Source organism: Vigna umbellata, chromosome 4 (genome assembly GCF_029865625.1).
Source record: "Vigna umbellata cultivar VRB3 chromosome 4, Vumbellata_1.0, whole genome shotgun sequence".
In the NCBI taxonomy this organism is placed as follows: domain Eukaryota; kingdom Viridiplantae; phylum Streptophyta; class Magnoliopsida; order Fabales; family Fabaceae; genus Vigna; species Vigna umbellata.
Window position 1 is genome coordinate 44,463,725 of NC_142168.1, and position 27,523 is coordinate 44,491,247.

At 33.0% G+C, this 27,523-nt stretch overlaps 3 protein-coding genes across 3 annotated transcripts; 1 reads left to right on the forward strand and 2 right to left on the reverse strand.

Annotated features, from left to right (window-relative positions):
• Window positions 1–1,486: 1,486 nt before the first annotated feature.
• On the reverse strand, window positions 1,487–5,791 carry LOC148200347 (uncharacterized). The gene is made up of 2 exons (XM_088112911.1): window positions 5,364–5,791; window positions 1,487–3,604 (listed from the first exon to the last, which is right to left on the reverse strand). Exon 2 carries the CDS (start codon window positions 3,095–3,097, stop codon window positions 1,487–1,489), a length of 1,611 nt encoding a protein of 536 aa, XP_087969037.1. The 5' UTR covers window positions 3,098–3,604; window positions 5,364–5,791.
• A 714-nt stretch (window positions 5,792–6,505) lies between these two features.
• Window positions 6,506–10,691, reverse strand: LOC124822652 (uncharacterized). The gene is made up of 5 exons (XM_047294680.2): window positions 10,205–10,691; window positions 8,638–8,674; window positions 8,288–8,524; window positions 8,125–8,172; window positions 6,506–7,229 (listed from the first exon to the last, which is right to left on the reverse strand). Exons 1-5 carry the CDS (start codon window positions 10,504–10,506, stop codon window positions 6,750–6,752), a joined length of 1,104 nt encoding a protein of 367 aa, XP_047150636.1. The 5' UTR covers window positions 10,507–10,691; the 3' UTR covers window positions 6,506–6,749.
• A 4,551-nt stretch (window positions 10,692–15,242) lies between these two features.
• Window positions 15,243–16,709, forward strand: LOC148200348 (uncharacterized). Its single transcript, XM_088112912.1, has 3 exons — window positions 15,243–15,653; window positions 15,776–16,379; window positions 16,678–16,709. The coding sequence occupies exons 1-3, from the start codon at window positions 15,243–15,245 to the stop codon at window positions 16,707–16,709; spliced, it is 1,047 nt and encodes a 348-aa protein (XP_087969038.1).
• Window positions 16,710–27,523: the final 10,814 nt, after the last annotated feature.

Genomic DNA, 27,523 nt, shown 5'->3' on the forward strand with positions numbered 1-27,523 from the left:
TCCAACTCAAACTGTAATCTCAGATCTCTGAAACTCTCCACTAAGTGCAGCTCCTTCACCATCATTAACGAGACTTGCACTGCCTTCCTGCTTAGAGCGTCTGCCACTACATTGGCTTTCCCAGGGTGATACAGCAGTTCAAAATCATAGTCTTTTAAAAACTCCAACCAACGTCTTTGCCTCATATTCAGCTCCCTCTGATCAAACAAATATTTGAGGCTCTTGTGATCACTAAAGACTTGGAATGTTGATCCGTATAGATAGTGTCTCCAAATTTTTAATGCGAAAACAACTGCTGCTAACTCCAGATCGTGGGTGGGATAATTCTTCTCATGAATCTTCAATTGGCGAGACGCGTATGCTACTGCACGTCCCTCTTGCATGAGCACACAGCCCAAGCCTTGGTGAGAAGCGTCACAGTACACTTCAAATGGCTTGGACGTGTCTGGAATAATTAGAACTGGCGCTCGTCAGTTTCACCTTCAGCTCCTGGAATCGCTCCTCACACAGATCAGTCCAAGCAAAGGGTTGATCCTTTCTAGTCAACCGGGTAAGCGGAGCCACTATCTTGGCGAACCCCTCTATGAAACGTCTGTAATAGCCTGCCAGTCCCACAAAACTCCTCACTTCCGTGACTGAACGCGGGCTCTTCCAATCCAACACTGCTCTCACCTTAGAGGGATCCACTGAAATACCTTCAGACGATATCACATGCCCCAGAAACTGCACCTCCTTCAACCAGAATTCACACTTGGACAGCTTTGCGTACAACTCTTTCTCCCTCAACACGGTTAATACTGTTCTCAAGTGTTCTTCATGTTCGGCATTGTTTTGGAGTAGATGAGAATATCATCTATGAACACAACCACAAACTTATCCAAATAGGGTCTGAATATCCTGTTCATGTAATCCATGAAGATGGCTGGAGCATTTGTCACTCCAAATGGCATTACCACGTACTCATAATGCCCATAACGTGATCTGAATGCTGTCTTCTGGATGTCGTCCTCCTTAACCCTTATCTGGTGATATCCCGAACGCAAATCAATTTTAGAAAATACCGTTGCTCCATGTAGCTGATCCAACAAATCATCTATCCTTGGTAACGGGTATTTGTTCTTGATGGTCAGCTTGTTTAATTGTCTGTAGTCTATACATAACCGAGAGCTGCCATCTTTCTTTTTCACCAAGAGCACAGGAGCCCCCCATGGTGATACGCTTGGTCTAATGAATTGCTTCTCCATAAGCTCTTCAATCTGCTTCTTGAGTTCAACCAACTCTGCAGGTGCCATACGGTATGGTTGAACAGATATAGGGGCTGCCGTTGTCACCAGATCAATGGTGAATTCAATCTCTCTAACAGGAGGCAATCCTGGTATCTCTTCTGGAAAAACGTCCAGAAATTCATTCACAACTGCTCGTTCAATACTGCTCTCCTGGGACGTCCGTGCTTCTGCCAATCCTCCTAATTCCTTATCTTCATGCGTCATGATGAGGAAACAGCTGCTCCCTCCATGATGTCCTCCCTAAACTGCCCAACAGTGATTGACAGTTCTTCCTCTTCTTCACTGGGAAAAACTAATTCCTTCTTCCCACAATCTATAATAATATGGTTGGTAGCCAACCAATCCATTCCTAGAATTATTTCCAAGTCCTTCAAAGGTAAACAGATTAAGTTCACCTTATAACTATGCCCCTCAACCACAATAGGACATCTAATGCACACGGTAGATGTCCTAATCTCTCCAGCCGCTGGTGTTGATACCACCAAGTCAAACTGCATATCCCTCTCCACTATTCCCAGCTTTTCAACACACGCCTTCGAGATGAAGGAGTGCGTCGCCCCAGAATCAAACAGTACATGACAAGGCATTCCAAACAGCAAGCATTCACCAGTTATAAGATTACCTGCGCTTGCTGCCTCCGCTCCAGTGATAGCGTACACACGGCCTACTGCTTGTGCTCGCCCCCCCCTGGGCTGATTTCTTCCCGTGTTTGGTGGTCTCATCACTGCTCTTCCACTCATGTTACACTCGTTCCCCAAGTGTCCATTTCGTCCACATCGGTTGCAGTGTTTTCCTCCCACTAGCTGAGGACAGGATGAACGATAATGCGGCCCCCCACACTGAAAGCAAGTTATATTTCCTTGTCCAGTGTGTCCGACAGGAATCAATGCTTGAGAACCACTCGTATTGGCTGATTGATTTGGACGAGTGTAAGGTATTTTCCTTTGAACAGAACCTCCCCTGGACACAATTGGTCCCCTACTAGCTTGTTGTTGCTTCTTGTGTCGTTCCGCCTCTGCCAAGTTCTTCTCCAACACCTTGGCTCTCTCAACCATAGCAGGGAACGTTCTGATACACAAGCTGGAAATTACAACTTTTAGATCACTGCGTAGACCGTTCTCAAATTTTCTGCACTGCCACTCCTCACTAGTGGCCATTGTATTGAATCGGACAAGGTGTTTAAACTTATTGGTGTATTCTGATACAGACATTCCACCTTGAGCCAGTTGTAAAAACTCCACCTCCTTTGCAAACTTTACGCTGTCAGGGAAATATTCCTCATAAAACTTATTACGGAATACTTCCCAAGTAATAGGGCGGTGAGCGTCTACCAGTATGGCCCTTGTGCTCGTCCACCAATGGCTTGCTTCTCCAGTTAATAAGTATTCTGTATACGCCAACCTGTTCTCATCCGGACACCTTTTGGCGTTAAAAATCCTCTCCATATCCCTTAGCCACTGATCAGCCTCATCAGGGAGGCACTTCCCACTGAACTTAGCTGGGTGATGCTGCAGGAAGCTCTCCAAACTCCACTCGGCAGCAGGTTGAGCAGCGTTTGAAGAAGATGCTCCAGGCGCACCTCTAGTTGCCGCCAAGATTTCCATCAACTGCCTTTGCGTGTTTTCAGAATTGACACGCGAGGCCTCCAAACCTTGCATAGCAGCTTGGTTTTGCTGCATCAAGGTGGCGTTTTGCTCCAGCAACGTGGTATTCTGTTGATGCAATCTTTCCACCACGGTTTCCAACAATCTAGTGTTGTTGGACGTTTCGGACTCATTCGGTTGAGGAGGAGGAGGAAGTCTAGGTGCCATTTGTTCTCTGGATGCAGAGAAAAACAAACGAGCATTAGTTATGTCCAAGAGTTAAAACAAGAATAACTCATTAAACATGCAATAAGCACACAGCAAAAACACAGTGCACTCATAACCCTACAGTGTCCTTAGAAGAACAAAACTGCTCTGATACCAATAAATGTAACATCCCAATAAATAGAAATCTCCATTAATCAGAACTAATTACATTTACAGAAAATACAGTGCAGTCTTTAAATATAAACAGCAGCTGCTCAAAAGGATACAGCACGTACATAACAGTATTTACAGTGATTTCCGTGTTCAGAAATTCATCCAAAATACAAAACCAGTTCTGAATAATCTATTCTGCACAACCGTATACAGAACTGTCAAAATACAGTACAGAAAAATCTAATATCTACTACGGAACTAATCCCTACTGCTCCGATTTGACTTCAACTTCCACCAAGTTGGCATCCTCCAAATTTTCTTCTTCCAGCAATGATTCCAAGGGTGCCTCGCCATCTGCTCACATCCACAACGGATGATCATTGCATTTTGACAAGACGGACATACAGAAACAGCAGACAACACATGGAACATTGCAAGGGTAAGCTTATATTGTTTAATAAATACAACATACATACAGTTCATGATTCAATTCACACATTCATCAAGTAACTTAATCATATAATTTAACATATAAATATATATATATGACAGACCGTCCGGACTGTATGAACCATGTAGTTACAGGCGTCCTTGCACCCAAGTGGTGTAGTAGCCGGGATATACCTAATCAGCTTCCACTTGAGGTTAATCCTTCGCCCCTGCTAAGTGAGGGATACGAAGACCTCCTGCCATTCCCACACATGACTACTCCCTTCTACGTGAAGATGAGCATCACGGAATATCAGGATGGACCAAGCCAGCATTAACTAACCACGGTCATACTTTACCAATTCCATATTCAATCATATATGAGACGTTCCTCCTTGGAACGCTCGTTCAATTCCATAATCGTATAATCATATCACATAGTGTTCAACCATCAAATCCTTTCATAGTTATAATCTTTCCATTCTGTGTTCCACTCTCTTAACATTAACGTCATGCATTCTTTAATCAAATAAAACGAACTTATTACAGAACCTTTGATTTCACGTTTCTGAACAAAAGAAACGAACTCTTATTCATTGATGGACGTTAAGAATTCTTAAAGAATTTAAATGAGATTGAATTTAGAAGTTCAGAATAATACTTAGAAGATGTTGAGTACAAGAACTTTAGGTTGAATCAAGAGAATAAATATCTTACAGAATAACTTAGATAAATAACCAGAATATTCAAAGTACAGAAAACAACTCTTACTGTCAATGAACGAACGTTCAGAAATTTACTTTGGACGAACGTCAATTACGTTCGCTCAGAATTCAATAATAAGGACGAGCGTTCAGTTAGAAACCGAACCCTGCTTTGGACGAACGCTAGGTCAATGACCGAGCACGAATTAAAACGAACGCTGGATATACACCGAGCGCTATTTAAGACGAACGCTTCGGTATAGGACCGAGCGCCAATTCGGACGAACGTTCAGTATAAGAATGAACGCTCTGTAGAACGAACGTTCGACATAAGGTCGAACGACATTAAGGACGAACGCTCGACTTAAGGCCGAACGTCACGTATTTATAAAGTTTCAAATATTTATCTAAACTGAGCTGAAACGAACGCTCATTCACTAAATTGGGGACGCTCGTTCTCGAGCAGAATTCATTCCAAATGAACGAATTCCAACTAAGTTATTTTAATGAAAAACCGAACGGTCTATGACCGTACAGTGACGAGCGTCATTCATAAAAGGGCAGATTAAAATTCCAGATTTCTCAAACTTAACAGAATTTTCCAGATTTCATTTTTTTCAACTTTATAACATTCATTCCAGATTTAATTCACCTTCAACATCATTATCATACAGTTTCAATATCCAAATCCTTCCAAATATCATAAACATACTCCATTCATACATAATCAATTCAACATGCTTTTTAATCAAGATCAACAACATATATCATACATAAAAGTCAGTGTTCATCCATAACAGATCAATCAAAACCAGAATTCATATCAGATCTCAGTAACCATTCATAACAGCTCAACTTCATGAAATTCATACATGCACAATAACAGTGATCATCCATACAACTCAAATCTTATATTCTTCATTCATGCAACTCAGATCATTCAACATACAGTATAAATTAAACATATAAGCTTCCCTTACCTTATCAAGCAGTTCACTTCAATTGTTTAGAGTTTCTCTCGTGCTCTCACAGCTTTCTATCAGAATTTCACTCAACCACTTCCACTTAATCTAACACACCAAAACCGTAAGCAGATCAGACTTCTAACTCATGCATGCAACCAGAATTTTGGTTTGCATGAACCAAATGGACGAAGGTGCAGAGATGAGAACTTACCAGTTCAGTTCTCAATTCTGTTCGGATCAGAATGAGGTTCACAGTGCAGGGAAGGTTTCTATGGTGTCTGAAATAGGATTGGAGGAATTGATAGTGAGTGATCTTAGGGAGAAGATGAACACGGTTTAGAGAAAAGCAGAGAAATCGAAAACAGAAATTCTGAGAAGGAGATGAAGCATGCAGGAGGAAGAGGGAGAGTTTCCAGAATTATTTTTCTCTTCCTATGCAGAATAAACTCCCAACCTCCACACGCCACTTGTCTCCCACTAACCATTCTCAGAATGCTCAAACCGTGACACATGGCAAGCGCATGCAGTGGAAGTGTGAGTGCATTTTGACGTGTCACGGTGCATTAAAATAGTGATCAGAGAATGAATTAGTGTGTATTAATTATCAGGTTCTCACAACGCGTGGTCTTAGTATTTAGAATTTTCTTTTTTTTTTAAATTGAAAAATATTTTTTTTATGTGTAAATCGCTTTCACGTTCGTTGTTCGATATCTTCAAACTATCTAATGTCATCTAAATACACACATCATGCATCTGCTAGATTTTGTCAGGAAAGAAACCAACCTTCCAAAGTTTATCCATAGGCACTGAAGGAGTTCTTTTATGAACATATTTGAGAATTGAAGAGATTATTTAGAGAATTTGAATTTAATTTTACTCAAACCAGTAATATGTTGATTTTATGTTATGATATATAGTTGAATAACATGATAAAAAAAGACTTCTTATTTTTGTTAAGAGAGAAAACAAATACATCAAATACAGATGAAGTTTTCGAATATATTTAGAGGACACTCAACTTTTGTGCTTAATGCTTAGCCATAGATCATAATCCATAGTGGATAAGCACTTAAAACTTTTGCTTATCCATTATCCATGGCCTACATACTAAAGTTATAAAGAAAAGAGTTTCTTGCTAAAGAAAACCTGGCAATGCCTTGGTCCAGAAAGTTTCAGTAGCATTACTTAGATAAGGATTATACACAAATCAAACACATGTAGGAAGAAAAGGTGATAGCATCACATTCCAATGTAAAAACCAAAGGCTTCCTTTGATGCCAATACTTATCAACGTATCTGATATAAGCCATACTACAACACCAGGTAGGTCAATTTAAAGAAGAAAAAAATCCCATAAAGCCAAGCCATTTATGAATACATAATTTGATTAAACCAAGAATCTCAGGTCCTTATTCTTTCCAGCCTGTCCACACTTTTCCTTGCCTTTTCAAGTTGATGATCAATGCTTTTTCTAGACTTCTCAAGACAATCCACACTTCTTCTTGACCTTTCTATGTGATCAAAAGTTACTCTTAGTCTCTCTAACTTTTCTGCATTATTGGACAAGTTCTTCAGTTTTTCAGGCCTGTCTGTGCTCAGCCGTGGTTTTTCCCTGCGATCAGTGCTCTTTCTACTGACATCAAATACATCGGTGCTCTTTCGGGGCTGCTCAAACTGCTCCATGCTTCTTCTGAAGCTGTATCTTTGTGATGGAGACTTCTCAACAGTGGATATGAACTTCTTCAGATGCCTGATATACTCAGGAAATTGCTCCAAATCACAGTGGTTACCCCCTTGTAGCCACAGTGGCTCATACTTCTCTTTACACAGTTCCCACAGTTGTTTTCCGTGGGAGCAATCTACCACTTCATCTGAAGTACCCTACATAATAACATGAGAAACTTCAATCATAAGATACTAACCAGATTCTTTCATCATGTAAATAAATATTATGCAGATGAAGTACTTTATGACACAGTTGTTTCGATACTCAATTCAAAAGAAAACTAAACTAATAGCTTGCATGATTGTGCCATACTTATGAACTTCAAATTCTCTAACAGCTGAAATGGTTGATAGCACACATTATTTTAAAAACTGATAATTGACACAAGTGGTTTAAATGAATAAAAGTGAAGAGTCTGAAATGTGCATGTATTTCATTCACAATTATCAAATGACTGCAAAACTAGTAGATACAAGAAATAATGGAAGTGAAAATTCTCTAATTGGCACTTGTCACTGACACAATTTCTCAGTTCTGTCGAAATTGATCATTCTTGTTTACCATAAACGATAAGAATGATATGCAGAACATGCTCCATAAGTAGAAGACTGGCAGCATTTTAACTGGTTTCTTGATTTTAATGTTAAGACTACATACTCTTATTCCCTGTATAAACTTAACTACATAGAGCAATTCAGGTGAAGAAAATTTTGTACTTCCTAAATTTCAAATACGAAGTTCAAGGGCTTAGAAGTCTGCCAATGCCACACACGAGGCATAACAAAGGCATTCTGTGTCATATGATTATAATGAAGAAATAATTGTTCACATAATCCCTGTATAGAACCACAGAAATAACTCAGTTGGGTGAAAAGTCTACAATAAAGGTAAAGAAATTTTTTAAAAAGTGGAAAAAAGAACAAAGAAAAAATAAAGCCCAAGATATAAGATATTCAAAAAGAAAGATACCATGTAACCAATACAAAAGTAATTGTTTCTCAATCCAACTCAAAAGCAACAAATGATGCAGCATCTTCCAAGAAAACTTACATGAATTATAAGAACAGGACAATTAACCAATGGAATTTTGTCAATATTCTGCACATTAACACAAAGCAGCACCTGATTAGGTTAAGGAACTCATGTGCCCGTAAATCAGTAACAATTTATTAGAAATCTCAATAATGATTAGAATTCAAAAACATTATCCTACCTTGTATATGTCAAACCAGTAACTGCGTTTCACTGGATACATGACCCTCAAGCCTGAAAGTATAGGACTGTGCAGAACAACAGCTCTCAATTGTGGCAATTTAGTTGCAAGATCCAAAGTAGGGCCACTGCCAACAGATTGGCCATACAAGATTATATCCTCTTGCTTGGTACCATAGGTTTCTTCTAGACATTTGTACACAGCCTCAATATCTGCATATGTATTCTGCTCACTTGGCTGCAGTTCAGGCAAAATAATGTTTCATCAGCAGATGGTTTTAGCTCTACCACTCTTCACATCATCACTGCATGACATAACAACATGAACAAGCATTTCAGATTCTTACAAACCTTCCCTGATGATTGACCATACCCAGAGTAGTCATACCTGCACAAAATCACATGACTGTGAGTCAAATCCCCGTTTCACAATTCTCCTTTTGATCAACAGAGATAATAGACACTATTATTCACCACACTTTGCTTCTGGTACCAGTTAACAAACTATAACATTTCCACCAAGAAATAACACACCAGAAACCTTAATTACAAACATATTATCAAAATATGCAAACTACAAAGGTGTAAACTCCTTATCATAAATTCTTAAGTGGATTTTAAGTCTAATTCAACCTTACAACAACAAGAACATTCAATACTATCTTAAAAGCTAGATTTTAAATCTAAGTCAACCTTACAAAAAAAACACTTGTAATACTTAAGGAACTTGTAATACTATCTTAAAAGGTAGATTTTAAGTCCAGCTCAACTTAAAAAAAAAAAAAAAAACTTGTAATACTATCTTAAATGATAGATTTTAAATCTAACTCAATTTTACAAAATCAGCTTGTAAAATACAACTTGCATCCATTTATATATAATAATTTGACCTTTATCTCTAGACAATGAGAGATTTCCCACATAAATTGCAGCCAACCCAAAATAGAAAAAAATAAAGTCCTCCACTTTTTTCTTTAATCCTTCCAAAGTTAAAAATGCCTCACCACAGCAACCACATTTTAATATTTCGAGAACATACAAAACGAGGAGTACTAACACTATCTGATATTAATTAAAACTATTAAAAATTACAAAATAACGTAGATCTCATCAAATAAAGAGAAAAATTCATTAAAAATTTATAATTTTTAATATATTGAAACTAACAAAGTGCTTTTAGACGAGTCTAACTGTTACTTGCATTTCTCTTCCCAACGTTCCAAATCATTCACAATCCCTCCCTCCAAAAAGCACCATGTGGCCACCATTTTCAATCTCAAAAAGAGCCAAACTTTGGAAAAACTCAAACGAAAACCAACGCAACCACACGAACAAGGCATGAAAATTTACCACACACATAAAGTGAGATGGCGTATTATATCACATTGCAATGTCAGAGAAAGTAGTAATTAATTTTTTCAATAATACCTGGAAGAAATAAATGAATCAACAGAAAAAACAACAACAAAAGTAAAATATTTTAATCAAATAAAATTATTCCATTACCCACATAACAATATTCCTAAAGCTTTAACTTTTAACAAAGCCAACGATACAATGTTTCATTAACTCAATTTCACCTTCAATAAAGCTTTCACAGTCGTATAATTCATTTGATACAGTCAATTACTTGTGTGACATCATCTATAAAAACAAATAAAGTCTTAAAGTTTCAATCTCAGCAAAAACGCCAAGGTTCTTTAACTTCCACTACAATTGTTACGATTTTAGCAACAACATCAGGGTTTTTGAAGTGATTACAACTGTAACGATTTTAGCAACAACATCAAGGATTGTATATTCATCACAATTGTGATTATCACACACACGGCATTTGATTACCACCACCACAACAACAATTCAGAAGTATAAAAGAAACAAACAAATAAAAAAAGTGAGAAAGCATAGATATGCATACCCAATGAGATTAACACGTAGATGGATGGTGAGGTTGATGAAAAGGTCATACATCTGGCCAAGATCGGTGGCGTTGCCGTGTGAGTAGAGAAGAGTGGAAGAGGCCATGGGGTGGCGAACGTACATGGTGAGTATCTGAGTTCCACGGCGCGTGGGAAGCTTAAGAATTTCGACGTTCTCGCGGTGAGGGAAGGGACTGAGGAGCAGAAGACCCGTTACATCGTCCTTGACAACCTTGTACGATGCTGGGTTGGGTGGGAAGAAGGCCAACTTGGAAGCCATGGATGATGTGACACCTCCCATTGCATAGAAGAAGACGAAGACGGTGGTGTGAATTTAGAAGTTTGCGAGGTGGGATTAGTTGTGTGGAAGGAGAATGGAAATGGAAAAAGGGAAAGAAAGAAAGGAAAGAAAGGAAAGTAAAGGAAAGGAAGGAGAGGGAGTTATAGTGAGTGAGAGAGCTTTAGCTGTGTTATGCAGTAGATGTAATAATGATGCTATTTGGTTAGGAAAAGGATATATACATCACTCATCTTATCAATGCCTTCCGACAAGAACATCCATCTACCCACTTTAATTTTTTTTCTTTCAAATTTAATTAAGATTTAACTTCTTAATTTATATATTTTTAATTAAATAAATATTAACTATTTTATTTAAGATTGAATATGATTTTATTCATGAATTTTATCATAAAATTCAAATTTAACTTTTTTAAAAATTTTCATATAAATTTATTTTCAAAACTTTAGAAAACATTAAACAAATTTAACAATTGATTAAAATAATTAAAATTCATACTAAATACGAGAGATCAAAGTGAAAAACTAATTTTAATTTTCATTCAAAATTAAATAAAAAAGTCATATTTAATATTTTATTTATTCATTTTACATGTTTAAAATATAATATTTTAATTAAAATAAAATAACATTACTACTAAAATAAGTATAGATAATTTTTATTGTGTTTATTTATAGTTAAATATTAAGGTTTTGGACAGCTATGGATAACAACAATCCTTTACTTATTTATAGTGAAAGTTAAGAAAGAACATAATAATATATTATCTAATACGTGTTTAATTTTTATAATAAAATTATTTTAATAATATTATTTTATATTAACTATAAAATTTTACATATGAAAACAAGAAAACAAGTAAGTTAATGAATATTTAAATAAATAATAAAAATTAATATAAAATTATGAATACTAAATAAAATAAAAATATTTAATAAAAACTTAATTTATAATATTCAAATTTATAAAAACTTGAAATTTAAGTAAACTTGTTTTTATTTTATTAATTCTTATTAGCATCAGGACTTTCACCAACCAAACTAAGTATATTATTTTTGTAGTATATATCTATCGTTGTTATTTAAAGCTTCCCATATTTAGCTCATAATAATAAATTTTAGAATATTCGTGATTAGTCGAAAGATAAATTTATGTCTGTACATATTCAACAACCATGATTTATTATTATTTTAGTATCTACTAAAAACTTTGATATATTTTTCTTTAGAAACACCAACGGTTTACTTTACAGTGATAAATAGTTACGCATGTTTAGTTATTTGATTGTGATCTTTAATTTTATATATGCATAGGCATCAAAACGCCGTATTATTTGTTACATCTTTTCAACCGTTTTTTTACATTTTTTATTTTATTTTTCTAAGTTCATACATATTATAATATATAATATATAATATATAATATAATATATATATATATATATATTAGTATTCTTAATGTAATTTTAATTAACATTTTTTAGTTATTGTTATCGAGGATGAGAGTCGATCGATTGGGTATGACTGTGCTGAGTCGAATAGACTGAATTGTCGAAGTACGAAAAAGGATTTTGTAGTCAACCGATCACGACAGCAGTTGAACACAACTAATACAGTAATTGTTATTGATAAGTGGTTAAGATTCATGACCACTCAGAAATAAATTAATTTATTAAATTTTTTTAAATTCTAAAGATTTAATTTCAAAGTACAGAACATTTTTTCATAATTAAACTACTTTATACTAATTCTAACTCTGGAGATCAATTCCTTCACACCAATCGGTTATCTACAGCAAAATAAAAGTTCTTTCATATAAAAGTATTGCGCGATATTCATCCTTATCTCTCTTCCCAATCCAGAAAAACAATTAACATGTCAAATCTTGAATTTGTGATTTTAATATTATGATATAGAAAGAAGTTCGAGCAATATAAGACTAAAGAATTAACAAGAATGAACATGTGGTGAGGTAGAAACATCCGAAAATTTTCACGGTCGCGATCGTGGTCTCACTAAAATTTATGACTGTGGAAATGGTCAAAAAGGAATTTTCAAGAATACTTCTTTTCATTCAAAGTGGACAGAAATGTGAAAAAAAGGAAAAGAAAAAGCAAGTTGTGGTGATAAAATATCGTGTTCAACTCTTCTAAAAACAACTTTAAAATAAAGAGGAAAATATAGAAACATATTTTGTTTATGAAGTTTTGTAATTTTGATTATAGTCATATGATACTACTCTTTTTTATATTGTTGATTTTTTTTTTTTGTTAATGGATGTCTTAATTACATTATTGGTAATGGGAGTACTAAATAATACTTATTTTTCTTATAATATGCATTTAAATCATAATGTGCATGTTTGTTTATGTTTAATAGAGAGTTTCAGGTTTTTAATAAAGCAAGGTTTAATATATATATATATATATATATATATATATATATATATATATATATATATATATATATATATATATATTACACATTTTTTTTTCTAACATTGATTTATATACTTCTTCTTCTTTTATGAAGAATGAATGTTATCACTTACACCAATTCATTAATAACAAAAAAACATAAAAGAAAGAATAAAAATACAAAAAATAAATACGGGGTGTCTTGTTATAATGTAATAATCTCTACCATTCTTAAAATAATCAACTCTTCTCTTATTTGGAAATGTTGCAAAAAGTAAACATTAATATTATTTCTATCACTGGAAATAAAAAGTGAAAGGCTTACAAAGTGCTACTATACTATTATCGGTATTATGTTGAACAATAAAATTATTTTCCTAATTTTAATAGAATTTATTAAATTTCAAAGATATTCATAAATGAATATCATATTGAAACAAATAATAAAGGAAAATTATAATATATTTATATTTTTCAATAAAAAAATATGCACCAGACGAATTAATCTATCTTATATGTATGTATTGGTACAATTGAAAGACATGTTATCATAAACTAGAAGTTTATGTATTAAAATAAATTTATTGTTGTCATAACTAATTATATCATTTTAGATTTTATATGTTGTAGAAAATAGTTGGAAATTAATGTATACACCCATGTAAGATTTAGAAGATTCTTCATTCCAACAATGTCTCATATATTATGTTCATAACTAAAGTTGATAATAAAATCGTGACAATAAAGATCTAAGAATATATTATGTTCATAACTAAAGTTGATAATAAAATTGTGACAATAAAAATCTAAGAATAAGTCTTATTTTTAGAAATAGTATTTCGTGATATTATTCATCTAAAAATATTACTCAACCAATTGCCATATGGTTTAATGACATGAAAAGGGTAATTATTATTAAGGGTGGACTTTATTATCCAACAAAATGGGCTTGTAAGGTGAGGTTTGTATCTACTTATATATTTTAAATTGGCTTTATATCTAGTTGATATAAAAATTCCAACACTCTCCTGACATCGAAGTATATACATCTCGATAGTAACTCGATAGCGGGTGAAACAATATGCCTAAGAAACAACAAATATTGTTAGGATAAATTCTAATATGTCTCTAAAGTCCACTTCTTAACATGGTATATTAGAGCCTGGTTAGAGTCTATCCTACAAGAGTCATGATCCTTATTTCAGGTTGCATTACTTACTATCCATAGAAATATGAAGCGTTACGCCTAATATAGTGGTCAACACTTTGATTTGATTTGGATTATTCTTTCACTCTATATGTCAAAAGGCTATACAATTGCGAGATATGGATTACTTGAAGCTAAAGTAATACAAAATCTTTGTCAACAAGATATGATTTTTCCACCTAGTTTTTTTTCTTACATAATCGTTCAAAATGAAGTGAGATTAAGTGGTTTCGTTCAATTTCAATGAATGTATCCCATTAAAAGATATTTAAATAGACTAAAGAGTCATGGTCATAACAAAGCTTGTCTAGAAGGTTCAATTATTGAAGGGTATTTGATAGGAGAAATTTTGACTTTTTGCTCAAGATATTTGCATGAAGGTGTAAAGACAAGCCTAAATAGAGAAGATCACAATTATGACCATAATTATTTACGTGACATAGCTCAGGTGATTATTTTTAAACTCTTGGTCGTCTAGAAAGAAATGGTAAACCATTTTTGATAGAGTTATTATGGTCGTTCGTCATCATCTGATTGTTGCTGCTCGTCGTTCGTCCTTATCTGGTTATTGTCGCTCGTCTTATCGCTCGACAGGAACGATCGTCATCGTGCCTGTCGTTCGTTCTGCTCGACAGGGTCGCTCGACATCGTGACTGTCGCTCTCACTGGTCGACAGGAACGCTCGTCCTCGTGACATCGTGCCTGTCATTCGTTCCGCTCGACAGGGTCGCTCGACATCGTGACTGTCGCTCTCACTGGTCGACAGGAACGCTCGTCCTCATGACATCGTGCCTGTCGTTCGTTCCGCTCGACAGGTTCGCTCGACATCGTGACTGTCGCTCTCGCTGCTCGACAGGAACGCTCGTCCTTTGCTCTGTCGTTCGTTCCTTTTCCTTTGTTGTTTCCGTTTGCCTTCTTTGTATCGATCGTTCCCTTTTAGGACGTTCGGTCTAGGAAGCCTTTTTACTTCCTGTATATATACCTTTACCTTGTTGTTTTTATTTTTTCAATTCAATTTTTCCTCAATACAATTCTTTTCTTCTTTGTTCTCTGGTTCTCTTTCTCCTTTTTCTCTGTTATCTTACATGGTATCAGTAGACAAATACTTTTCTCATGGCTTTCTCCAATTCTATCACTGATCATCTTTCCAACCCTGCCAACCCTCTGTTTCTGCATCCCGGTGAGAATCCCGCTCTTATTCTTGTTACTCCTCTTCTTTCTGATAACAACTATCAACAATGGCGCCATGATATGCTCGTTGCTCTGGAAACCAAGAATAAAGAAAAATTCATTCTTGGCACTTTTCCTTGCCCTGCTGATGATGATATTCTTCACGAAGCCTGGAAGCGTTGTAACAAGATGGTGATTTCATGGCTGACACGATCCATGACGCTCCCTATTAAACAATCTGTTATGTGGATGGAATCTGCCTATGAAATCTGGATTGATCTTCTTCAACGTTTTCTCATGGTGACAAGTTTCGTATTGCTGATCTTCAAGAAGCCATTCATTCTTGCAAACAAGGTGATTCCACTGTATCTCAATATTATACTCGTCTTCAAATAATTTGGAAAGAGCTTTCTCTATATCAAACCATTCTTGTATGTACCTGCCATTCTCCCTGCAATTGTGGATTGTTAATCAAGATTCAACAAGATCGTAATGATGATTCTGTAATCAAGTTTCTCCGTGGGTTAAATGATGAATTCTCTTCTGTACGTTCTCAAATCATGCTAATGGAACCCATGCCAAATCTTACCAAAACCTTTTCTTTGATTCTTCAACAAGAACGTGAATTTCATAATTCGTCCTCACAAACTCCACAAGATTCTATGGCCAATTTCAATTCTTACGATCCTCAACACAAACCTTATAAAACTGATCGTTCTGGTACTTTTTCTGGTCGTGGACGAGGACGTAATATTAAATTTGGTGGTCGTTCTAAGTACTGTGATCATTGCAAAAGAACTAATCATACTTCTGATAATTGCTGGTTCAAATATGGTCTTCCTCAAGGTTATAAACGTCATCAAACCTATTTAGCTATCTCCAATTCTTCTGCCAACATGACTAATGGTGATTCACACACCTCTACTGATAATTCTAATGATGATTCTTCTGCTGATAAAACTCAACCTCAATACACTTTTTCTCAAGATCAGTATAACGCCATTCTTAGTTTGTTGAAACAATCTCAATCTCCTACTACTAAGGAGGCCAGTGTTAATCAATGCACTCCACAGTCATCAGGTTCTTTTTCTTCATTTAATATTTCTTCTTGGATTATGATAGTGGCGCTACTGATCATATATGTTCTTCTAAATTTCTTTTTCATTCCTTGCATCCCATTACTCCTATTTCTATACGTTTACCAAATCATAGTTTTGTTACTGCTGAATTTTCTGGCACTGTAAATTTAGGCAATTTGATTTTACATAATACTCTTTTTGTTCCTAACTTCTCTGTTCATCTTATTTCTATTTCAAAATTATTACATTCAAATAATTTCTTCATTGTTTTTCATCAAGATAGCTGTCTCATTGTGCAGATGGATACTTACCAGACGATTGGAGTAGCTAAGAAATACAAGGGCCTTTTTTATCTTCTTAGTAATAATATCACAACTACTTCTGAATTGAATATTTCTCATTCTGCCTTTCATAACAGTTCTAATAATTCCTGTAATTTGTGGCATATGAAACTTGGACATCCTTCAAATAAAGTTCTTCAAATTTTAGCATCTCAATATACTGATATTTCCTTTCAATCTTTTGATGCTTGTGACGCCTGTGCTTTTGCTAAACAAAAACGTCTTCAATTTTCTGTTAGCAAAACTAAATCTTCTTGTTTCTTTCACCTAATTCATGTTGATATTTGGGGTCCCCTCTCTATTTCTTCTATTGATGGATACAAATATTTTTTAACTATAGTTGATGACTATAGCCGTTTTACATGGATCCTTCTTTTAAAACAAAAATCTGATGTTAAAAACTTACTTCCAAACTTTATTCTCTTAACTGAAAATCAGTTTTCATGTAAACTTAAAATTCTAAGGTCTGACAATGGCAAAGAATTTTTTCTTAATGACTTTTACTCTACTAAAGGTATTTTTCATGAAACCTCTTGTGTTGCTACTCCTCAACAAAATGGCATTGTTGAAAGGAAGCATCAACATATTCTTAATGTTTGTCGTTCTTTACTTTTTCAATCTAAAGTTCCTAATATTTTCTGGTCTTATGCTGTCAAACTTGCCATTCACATCATTAATAGACTTCCAACACCTTTTCTTCATAATCAATCTCCTTATGAATTAGTTTATTCCATCAAACCTGATTTTTCAAATCTAAAAGTTTTTGGCTGTTTATCTTACTCCAGCTCTGCCACTGCAGGACGTACAAAACTTGATTCCAGGAGCAATAAATGTATTTTTCTTGGGTATAAATCTGGAACCAAAGGGTTTGTTCTGTATGATCTGTATTCACACTCAATTATCGTTTCTCGAAATGTGATTTTTCATGAACATATTTTTCCCTATAAAAATTGTTATACTTCCCCTTCTTCTCCTACAAATGATGATAATTCTGATGTTATTCTCTTTGATTTTCCTACTGTTCTACTTTTTCCACTGCTCCAAATCATTCTCCTTGTAACATTCCTCACCCCACTGATAATATCATTACTCCTACTGTTGAACAACGAATCTCTCTTAGAAATAAAACTCGACCTACATATCTAGATGACTATTACTGTGGTATCACTTCTGCTATTCAACCAATTCATACTACCCCATATCCCATGCATTTGTTTCTTTCTTATAATAAATGTTCCTCTAACCACACTTCTTTTTGTCATAATATTTCTGCTCAAGTTGAACCTTCTTCTTTTAAAGAAGCTAGCAAGTTTGAATGTTGGCAACAGGCTATGAATTCTGAACTTGCTGCCCTTGAAAGAAATCAGACATGGACTTTGGTTAATCTTCCTATTGGAAAGAAACCTATCAGTTGTCGTTGGGTATATCGTATTAAACACAAACCGGATGGCTCTATTGATAGATATAAAGCTCGTTTAGTGGCAAGAGGCTTCACTCAAACTGAAGGATTGGATTACTATGAAACTTTTTCACCTGTTGTTAAAATCACTACTGTTCGGCTCGTTCTTGCTCTTGCTGCCATCAATAAATGGTTTCTCCATCAATTGGATGTCGACAACGCTTTTCTTCATGGTGATTTATCTGAAGAGATATACATGAGGCCTCCTCCTGGTCTTCGTTCTTCTGCTCCCAATCTTGTCTGCAAACTTAACAAGTCTCTTTATGGTTTAAAACAAGCAAGCAGGAACTGGAATCATAAACTCACATATGAGTTGGTTTCTCTTGGTTTTAAACAAAGCACTGCTGACCACTCTCTTTTTATCAAACATTCTCCTACTGCTATCACTGTTCTTTTGGTATACGTTGATGATATACTTCTTTCTGGAAATAACCTATTTGAAATCACCAATGTCAAAGATCATCTAAACAACAAGTTTCACATCAAAAATCTTGGAGATCTCAAATTTTTTCTGGGTTTTGAAATTGCTAGATCTCAAGCTGGGATATGTATTAATCAAAGAAAATATTGTCTTGAATTAATCTCTGAAGCTGGTATGTTAGGTTGTAAACCTGCTTCTACTCCTGCTGATCCTTCCATCAAACTTCATGCTGATGAAGGCACTCTTCTTACTGATCCTTTTTCTTATCGCCGTCTCATTGGTCGTCTTCTTTATCTCACTCATACACGGCCCGACATTACCTTTGCTGTTCAACAACTCAGTCAGTTTATCTCCACTCCTCGCCAACCTCACATGCAACAAGCCATGAGAATTATTAGATATTTAAAGAATGCTCCCGGTTCTGGTCTTTTATATGCTGCTAATAATTCCTTCCGCATTCACGCATATTCTGACTCTGATTGGGCTACCTGTGCTACCACTAGAAGATCTATTTCTGGTTTTTGCGTTTTTCTTGGCACTGCTCTTATCTCCTGGAAATCAAAGAAACAAACAACAGTTTCAAAATCTTCTTCTGAAGCTGAATACAGGTCTTTGGCTTCATTAACCTGTGAATTACAATGGCTGCAATATCTTTTACAAGATTTGCATATATCGTGCCCGACACCTTATTCTGTTTACTGTGACAACAACTCTGCCATTCACATTGCCAAGAATCCCACCTTTCATGAACGAACAAAGCATATTGATATAGACTGTCATGTCACTCGACAAAAGCTTCAAGATGGTCTCATCAAACTTCTGCATGTTTCCTCTACCAGTCAAGTTGCAGATGTTTTCACTAAATCTCTTTATCCTTCTCCTTTCAATATGGTTACTTCCAAGCTAAACATGCATAACATTCATGTTCATCTTGAGGGGGGATGATAGAGTTATTATGGTCGTTCGTCATCATCTGATTGTTGCCGCTCGTCGTTCGTCCTTATCTGGTTATTGTCGCTCGTCTTATCGCTCGACAGGAACGATCGTCATCGTGCCTGTCGTTCGTTCTGCTCGACAGGGTCGCTCGACATCGTGACTGTCGCTCTCATTGGTCGACAGGAACGCTCGTCCTCGTGACATCGTGCCTGTCATTCGTTCCGCTCGACAGGGTCGCTCGACATCGTGACTGTCGCTCTCACTGGTCGACAGGAACGCTCGTCCTCGTGACATCGTGCCTGTCGTTCGTTCCGCTCGACAGGTTCGCTCGACATCGTGACTGTCGCTCTCGCTGCTCGACAGGAACGCTCGTCCTTTGCTCTGTCGTTCGTTCCTTTTCCTTTGTTGTTTCCGTTTGCCTTCTTTGTATCGATCGTTCCCTTTTAGGACGTTCGGTCTAGGAAGCCTTTTTACTTCCTGTATATATACCTTTACCTTGTTGTTTTTATTTTTTCAATTCAATTTTTCCTCAATACAATTCTTTTCTTCTTTGTTCTCTGGTTCTCTTTCTCCTTTTTCTCTGTTATCTTACAATTTTCATTGAAATTCATATCAAAAGCTCAAGCTCATTAATACCTCTTATTCAATTGTGATACAATCAACATATACATTAGGTATGATAATAGTTTATTGTCTTCTTTTATCTTTAAAAAGACCTATTTTATAATTATAAAAAATAACATATTTATGTATTTGTTGAGTTTGATGACACTATTAATAGTCACACTAGAAGAAGAAAGTGAGTGAAGGCAAAAACCTAAAGTCAAGAAATTAGTGAATGGTTCAAAAATTGAATCTTGAAAGATGACGGACCGTCATAACTTAAAGAGTTCTTAATAGGACCAAATAATGTGATGATGTATCAAAAATTGAGCCTTGAAAGATGATGTACCATCACTATTTAACCAGTCGAAGTTCAATTATTTCTTTTACCAAATCATATACGTTGATATTTTAATTTTCAACTACTATCTTTATAATAATATTTAAAAAAATTTGGTGAACATTTTGATTCCACTATTATAAAAAATAAATTAAATCAATCTACTTTCATTGTACTACAATAAATATTTAAAATAAATTACAAAAATAAAATATTTTTGTCAACTGATTAGTTCACGAACTTATGATAAGTCAAGTTGAGTTACAAAATTTCTAATCAAGAAAAAGTGAATCAAAACATTCTCCTTTTTAACTTAATTTGTAACAAATCAATCCATATGTACTGAATTGACTCACTCTACTACTCCTAATATTATAATTATTATATTCACATATCATATTTATACTATTATTTGCTTTTATTATCTTCTCTTCTTCTTTTACCCCTAGCTTCTTCCTTTTGGGTCAAAAATACTCTAAAAAGGTTGTATAAAATTTTGAATTTTCTTTTCGCACAAATAGATCTTCTATTGATATATAATATACATTACACAAATCACAATTACAACAATTTACAACAATGATGTTTCAGAGAAAAATCTTTAATAAATGAGTTTTAAATATAGTTGAATCTATTTAATGATTTAGGTTAAATTAACAACTACCAAAACGATATGCATAGGCTTGTACTTTTTAAAATGAAAAATTCTTAAAGACATACATTTTATTCTTAGGTTTGTATATGAGTTAAATTATATGTGTTTTCATATATATATATATATATATATATATATATATATATATATATATATATATATATATAAAGATATCTATACTATATTAATAAGTAACTAGGTAGTCAAAATCAAATTCATTCACTAATATCATAACATAGTTGTCTGTTGTATTAGTAACTAGAAATATTAATAGTAGCAAACACTTTCTTATTTCCAACATGCTTTGAAGTAGATTTTTCTTATTGACAAGGTTAACTTATTTTTAAATTTATAATTTTTTTTCCGAAAAAAAAAGAAAGAAAGTGAAAGTGATGTATAATTATGAGATTAATAAGCATGTTGTTGTAATCCTCATAGACAGATATATAATATTTGAGTTATTTATATTCTCAAGAGGATATGATATATACACTATTTTCAAAATCACCATACACTGTTAAAAAAAAAACAAAATATCACTATGTTGTCTTCATGGCTTATTTTATGTAAATATACTTTTTAAATCTTCAATTCATTAAATGTTTAATTTTGTTAAACATTTTTTTTTATGCATGAAACATTATCTTAAAAAGTAAACACATCTAGCTGGCTAGTTCAATTCATACTAGTGAAGAGCAATAAAGAAAGTTGGCAAGTTGTAAAACATTTTTCCTTGCCCTACTATAGAATGTGCATAACTAAAAGGAAAGTCATAACTAATTGAAGAAAATTGCACCTTACACAACATGATTTGGAAAATTTAGACAGATGAATGTGTTTAGAAAGCTACTACTCCTATAAAGTTTGATTGACTAAATTTCATGATAATGTTCTCTTTTCCAAAGTGACAAGGAAGTTGCCCCAACCTTAGACTTCATTATGCAAATACTTCATGCCTAATCCATAGAAAAAAATATTTTATACATCAAAGTAAATGAATATTTTTATTATTATTTTTACTTTAAAAACCATTGTGTTTTTTTACCTAGTTTATAAAATCTTCAAAAGTGAACATATATAGCATCTTATAGATAGAAGATTCTATCTAACTAAGGTGGAGGAAATGGTATCTAAAGTGCCTTAGAAGGTTGTTAATACAGTTTAATTTTCAGAGAACATTCTATATATGCTACGACAAAAGTCAAGTAATGGAGAAAGGGTAATATTTGAAAAAAAAAATACGCATATAATCTTAATAAAAAACCATTGTGTTAAATGCATGCAATATAGGATAATTGTTGTGAATTAACAGAAATCTGTAGATATTTTTAATCTTATCTTTTTAAATTTTTTATATTATCTTTTTATGCGTCTTTAAAATACACTAACATCGATATATACAAATGTTTTTAATATATTTCTAAATATCAAAGTTATTTTATTTTGAAGATGCACAACGAAGATAACATATGAAAAACTTAATAATGAATCTGTACTAAAATATTTAAAGAACATAACAAAGAACTCATATTTAAAGAACGTAAGAGAGAATCTGGATTCAATATTTAAATGTGAAGTTTTCTCTTGTTTCTATTTCTTTACAGAAGGGTTAATCAAGCAAAATCTTAATTAGTGGTTAAACAAGAAATTTAGATCGAAATTATGAAGACAGGTAGCTGAAATTATGGATGAGAGGATAACTTTATCACACATTTGTAACAATGATGATCATCGTCATCTCTCTTTGACTAAGGATGGAGACTTCCTAAACAAACAATAATTCCTTTTTTTTCAATGTCATCATCTTCCTTTGACTCAGAATGGACACTTCCTAACAGTTTCGTTAAGACAAAATACAAGAAAAAATAAATAGAAGTGAAAGAATATTAATAGGATAAAGTGTCATAAATTAAAAAAAAAAGTAGTAGAACCCAAACAAAAACAAAGAATAATAATTTGAAAATAATTTACTTACTCCCTTCACATAGTTTATTACTATAATTGTTATTTATTATTATTATTATTATTTAAAACATAATAATATTAAAAGTTAATATTTAATATTATCTGACTCAATAAGAAAGAGAGTAGTAGAATCCAAACAAAAACAAAGAATAATAATATGCAAATAATTTACTTACTCCCTTCACATAGTTTATTACTATAATTGTTATTTATTATTATTATTATTATTATTTAAAACATAATAATATTCAAAGTTAATATTTAATATTTATATACGCAACTCAATAAATATGTTAAGTAATTAATGCTATGACTAATTAATTTTACTTGTCTAATATGATGGAAAGATATTATGAAATATATTTGTTGGTATAAATATTCATATATTAACAATATATCATATGTTAAGTTATTATAGTTATTTTATTAATTATTATATGTAGAAAGTTATTATTTTATTAATATTATTTGAGTATCTTTTTATCACACTAAATATAAAATTTAAAACTCTATAAATATATCTAGTATTATTCAATACACAAGTTATAATATTATTTCATATACATTATTCAATACACAAGTTATAATATTGTTTCAAATACATTCTTCTTATTATTGTAACGAGTATATATGTATTTACTTATTCAATCCAATCCAAGTATTGTTTTTTCTTTTCTTCTTTTTACGGAATACAATTGGATACTTATTCAATAATAACATTGTTTAAAAAATATGTTAGAAACTACATTTGGGCCAGCATAACATCTCTTTCACTTCTTGACATGGCCCACTCACGAAGGTTAAATAAATCAGAGTCACTCTTATTTTGATGCATGATGCAATGTGAGAGGCATGTGAATCACAAACACTAGTGAAGCACTAGATTTTGTCCTCTTATATATACCCAATTAAGATGGTGATTGGTTAAGGTCATTCAAATGGAAAGTTAACTAATCATGTAAGTCATTATTGGACTTCATCTTTATAAGTAAGTTAGTTAGTGGATTAGATTATTATGAATGAAAAAAATACATAATTGAGAGAAAAAAATCTTACCAAGTTTTTCAACATATGTTTATCGTTAATAAAACATGGTGATCTCATAAATAATTTAGAGTATTATAATGTGATTTGAATTTAATTAGATTAATTTAAATTGATTAAAATTGGACTATCGATTTTGATAATCTATTTCCAACATATATTTGAAATGTATTATTAAAAGAACAAAAACCATCCACTCAAAACCATAACTATTTTATGTGTAAATTTCAGAAAGAGATTTCATGCCACCTTTTTCACTTGTCAAACCTCAATTGCTTTTATATTTTTATCAACCAAGTCCTTTTAAGTGATGGTTAAAGGATTATTGAAGCAACCTAGTTTACATAGGTTGATTTGCCAGGTATGTTAAAAATAAATTAGCTCAATTTAATTAACTGTCTGTCGAGTGTGCAAAACATTTTGTAATTTAGTTTCACTTATTATGTCTTGTTCTTCCAATTTATTTTATATATTTATTATAATAGAATCAAAATGGGTTGATTTAAATTTGTATTTTATAATTGTACAATAAAAGTGTATATAATTTACCAAACATTATTATAAAGATAGTAGTTGAAAATTAAAGTGTCAACATAAATAATTTGGCAAACAAAATATATTAAACATTCAAACATTATATTTCCTTTGTTTCAATTACCTTCTTCTTGTATAAAGAGATATATGATTTATGTGCAGATTTCTGAAGAAGATTATCTTGTTGGTATGGAAGAATGCAAAAATCATTTGCATGGACATATTTTGTTAACAAAAGGGGATAAATCACTTACACATTTAGACATTTGTAAAAAAATAATGTGGCTTAGAAGTATTTGAGTCAATGGAAGACAATTCCACTTTGTAAAGGATTTTATGATTTTATTTTTTATTCTTTAGAAGACATGTGAAGGGTTTTGACTGGTGGAACTTAAATTTTATCTCCTAGAATTCTTTATGTTTTTTCTTGGACAAAAGATTTTGTCCTAGCTTCCATGAAATTCACGAAAAATCAAAGTTGGATTCTCATTCATGGCCTTTCTTTGGAGTATTGGCAATCGAAAGTGATTTTATCAATAACATTGTGGTATATCTTTATCTTTAGATGATTATATCAAGAGTAAGTATCAAGATTTATTTGCACGTCTTGGTTGATGTTAATTTGTAATTTGATTTGCTTAAACAAATTTTGGTGGAAAGACTAGATTTACATTTATTGTTGATGAGGAATTTAAGAAATTGTCTCTATTTTATTCAAATCATAAAATGATTGGTCATGATCTATTTAATTGTAGACGATTAGAACAAGATGTCAATGTTATTTCTGGTGCAGAGAAAACAATTTGCGCAAAAAATACAACAACATTATTTTCCTAAGGTGGTTGTTGCAAATAATGGAGCTTGAAATATGAGAGGATTGCCTAATGATAAATTGTTTAATGTGTTGAGAAAGTTTCCTTTTTCATGATATATGGAGCTCAATGTGTTGAATGATTTCCTTGTAGGAAATCATGGTTTTTTTTTTCATAATAAGTTTTTTCCCTGTAAATGTTATGTAATTTTAACATAAGTTTGGTGTGGTCCCCTGTGTTTTTCTTTTTTTTTCTTTTTTTTTTAATAAAATCTTCATGGAATGGCAATGATGCCTAGCATGAACTTATTTGAACAATGTTCCAATAGTTAAAAAAAATCAAATTGTAAACCTTCATAAGGTAAATTTATTATTTGACTTGATTAGTCAACATTGTCATGGTAAAAAGTCTTATGAAGAATGAAGGATATGTACAAATTTTATGAATTTAAATAAAGTTTGTTTGAAAGATTCACATCCACTTCCAATAAATTGTCTTATCGATAGTGTTATGGAGCAAAATCTTTTTCATTGGCACTTATTTTGGATATAATTAAATAAGGATGCATCCTTAAGATGAGGATAAGAAAACATTCACGATCAATGCGACAAATTATTGTTATCGAGTAAAGTCATTCAGTTTGAAGAGCACTTGAACAACCTATCAAAGGTTGATGGATAAGATTCTTTAATCAATGTTTGGAAGGAATGTAGAAGCTTACCAAGATTACATGATGTTTAAATCAGCAATCGATGAGCTACACATAAATGATTTAAGCTTTTACCACCAGTTATAGTTAAAGTTGTCAAAGCGTGATTTTGGTGTTTAAGGGAAAATTTTTGGATTTTATGTTGACTCAACACGAATTAAAGCCAACCCTAAGAAATACTTTACCATCATCAATATAATGAGCCCAACTAATATGAAATGGGTACAATAGCTCATTGGCCAACCTGTCTCTCTCCTTTAGTTTTCATTTATTGCAAGAAATAAAGGATTTTCTTACTTCCAATGTAACGCAAGAGGGGAAATTTGTATAAACTATACAATGCATACAAACTTTTTCACAACTAAAGTCTTATTTGGAACAATCCCTAGTTTTGTTAAAAGTCATTCATAATTAGACTGGTACTTCAATATTGGTGCATGAAGTGGATGGTTCTCAAAGACCTATTTACATTGTTAGTTGAGTCTTACAAGGGTCTAAAACCCTTAACAAAGGATGGAATGAGTCGTGTTAGCAGTCCTAACAACAACATCGTCTTCTATCTTACTTATAGTATCATGCCATCATTATTCGAATAAACTTGCCTATTAAGCAAATACTTCAAAAGTAAGATCTTTGTAGGAAGAACGATGAAGTGATTAGTCAAATTGGCAAAATATATTTCTTATGAACTATGTTGGCCTATTAAAACGCACGTGTTGGCTAACTTTGTTCCTGATAAGACTTTGAATCTACAAGAGAAGTGACAAGTGTGATCCTAAAAGAACCAATCGGTCTATTGATCAAATAGTCATGACGGCTCACATAATCAAGTTATGAGACCTTTTGCTTAGAGTGGAAGTCATTCAAGATGAAATGAATATTCACACTTTGATAGATTTAATTTTTTTATAATAATTATGTTATTTTTAAATATTAAAATAATACTAATACACTTTCAGTGACACATTTAACCACTCTCATTTATTTTTGTTACTTAATTTCTCAACTCTTCAGTTCTGTCGGTCACATAAGTCCAGATATCAAGCAACTCAATTCAATCCTTAAACCACACAATTCAATTCAGGCATACACATCAAACAAATTAAATCAACATACCAACAATATCATATTTATCAAACTCACACACACTAATACAACTAGCTTCCCTTACATGAAAGACAACAAAACAGCTTGATGACCCCTTAAAACACCCTTAGACACACATGAAACTCAAATTGCTCCTATGAACAATACAAACACGATCAGAATACACAATTTTAATCATTGATCAGTAGAGACTAACAAAGAGAACATAAACACTACATG

Coding starts and splice junctions, on each gene's coding strand:
- LOC148200347 (XM_088112911.1), bottom strand. CDS start 3,097: ATGGCACCTAGACTTCCTCCTCCTCCTCAACCGAATGAGTCCGAAACG.
- LOC124822652 (XM_047294680.2), bottom strand. CDS start 10,506: ATGGGAGGTGTCACATCATCCATGGCTTCCAAGTTGGCCTTCTTCCCA. Junction 8,173..8,287: donor ACTGGTTTGACATATACAAG/GTAGGATAATGT, acceptor GTTAATGTGCAG/AATATTGACAAAATTCCATT. Junction 7,230..8,124: donor GTCCTGTTCTTATAATTCAT/GTAAGTTTTCTT, acceptor GTTATTATGTAG/GGTACTTCAGATGAAGTGGT.
- LOC148200348 (XM_088112912.1), top strand. CDS start 15,243: ATGGCTTTCTCCAATTCTATCACTGATCATCTTTCCAACCCTGCCAAC. Junction 15,654..15,775: donor CATTCATTCTTGCAAACAAG/GTGATTCCACTG, acceptor TTGTTAATCAAG/ATTCAACAAGATCGTAATGA. Junction 16,380..16,677: donor ATGCACTCCACAGTCATCAG/GTTCTTTTTCTT, acceptor CTCATTGTGCAG/ATGGATACTTACCAGACGAT.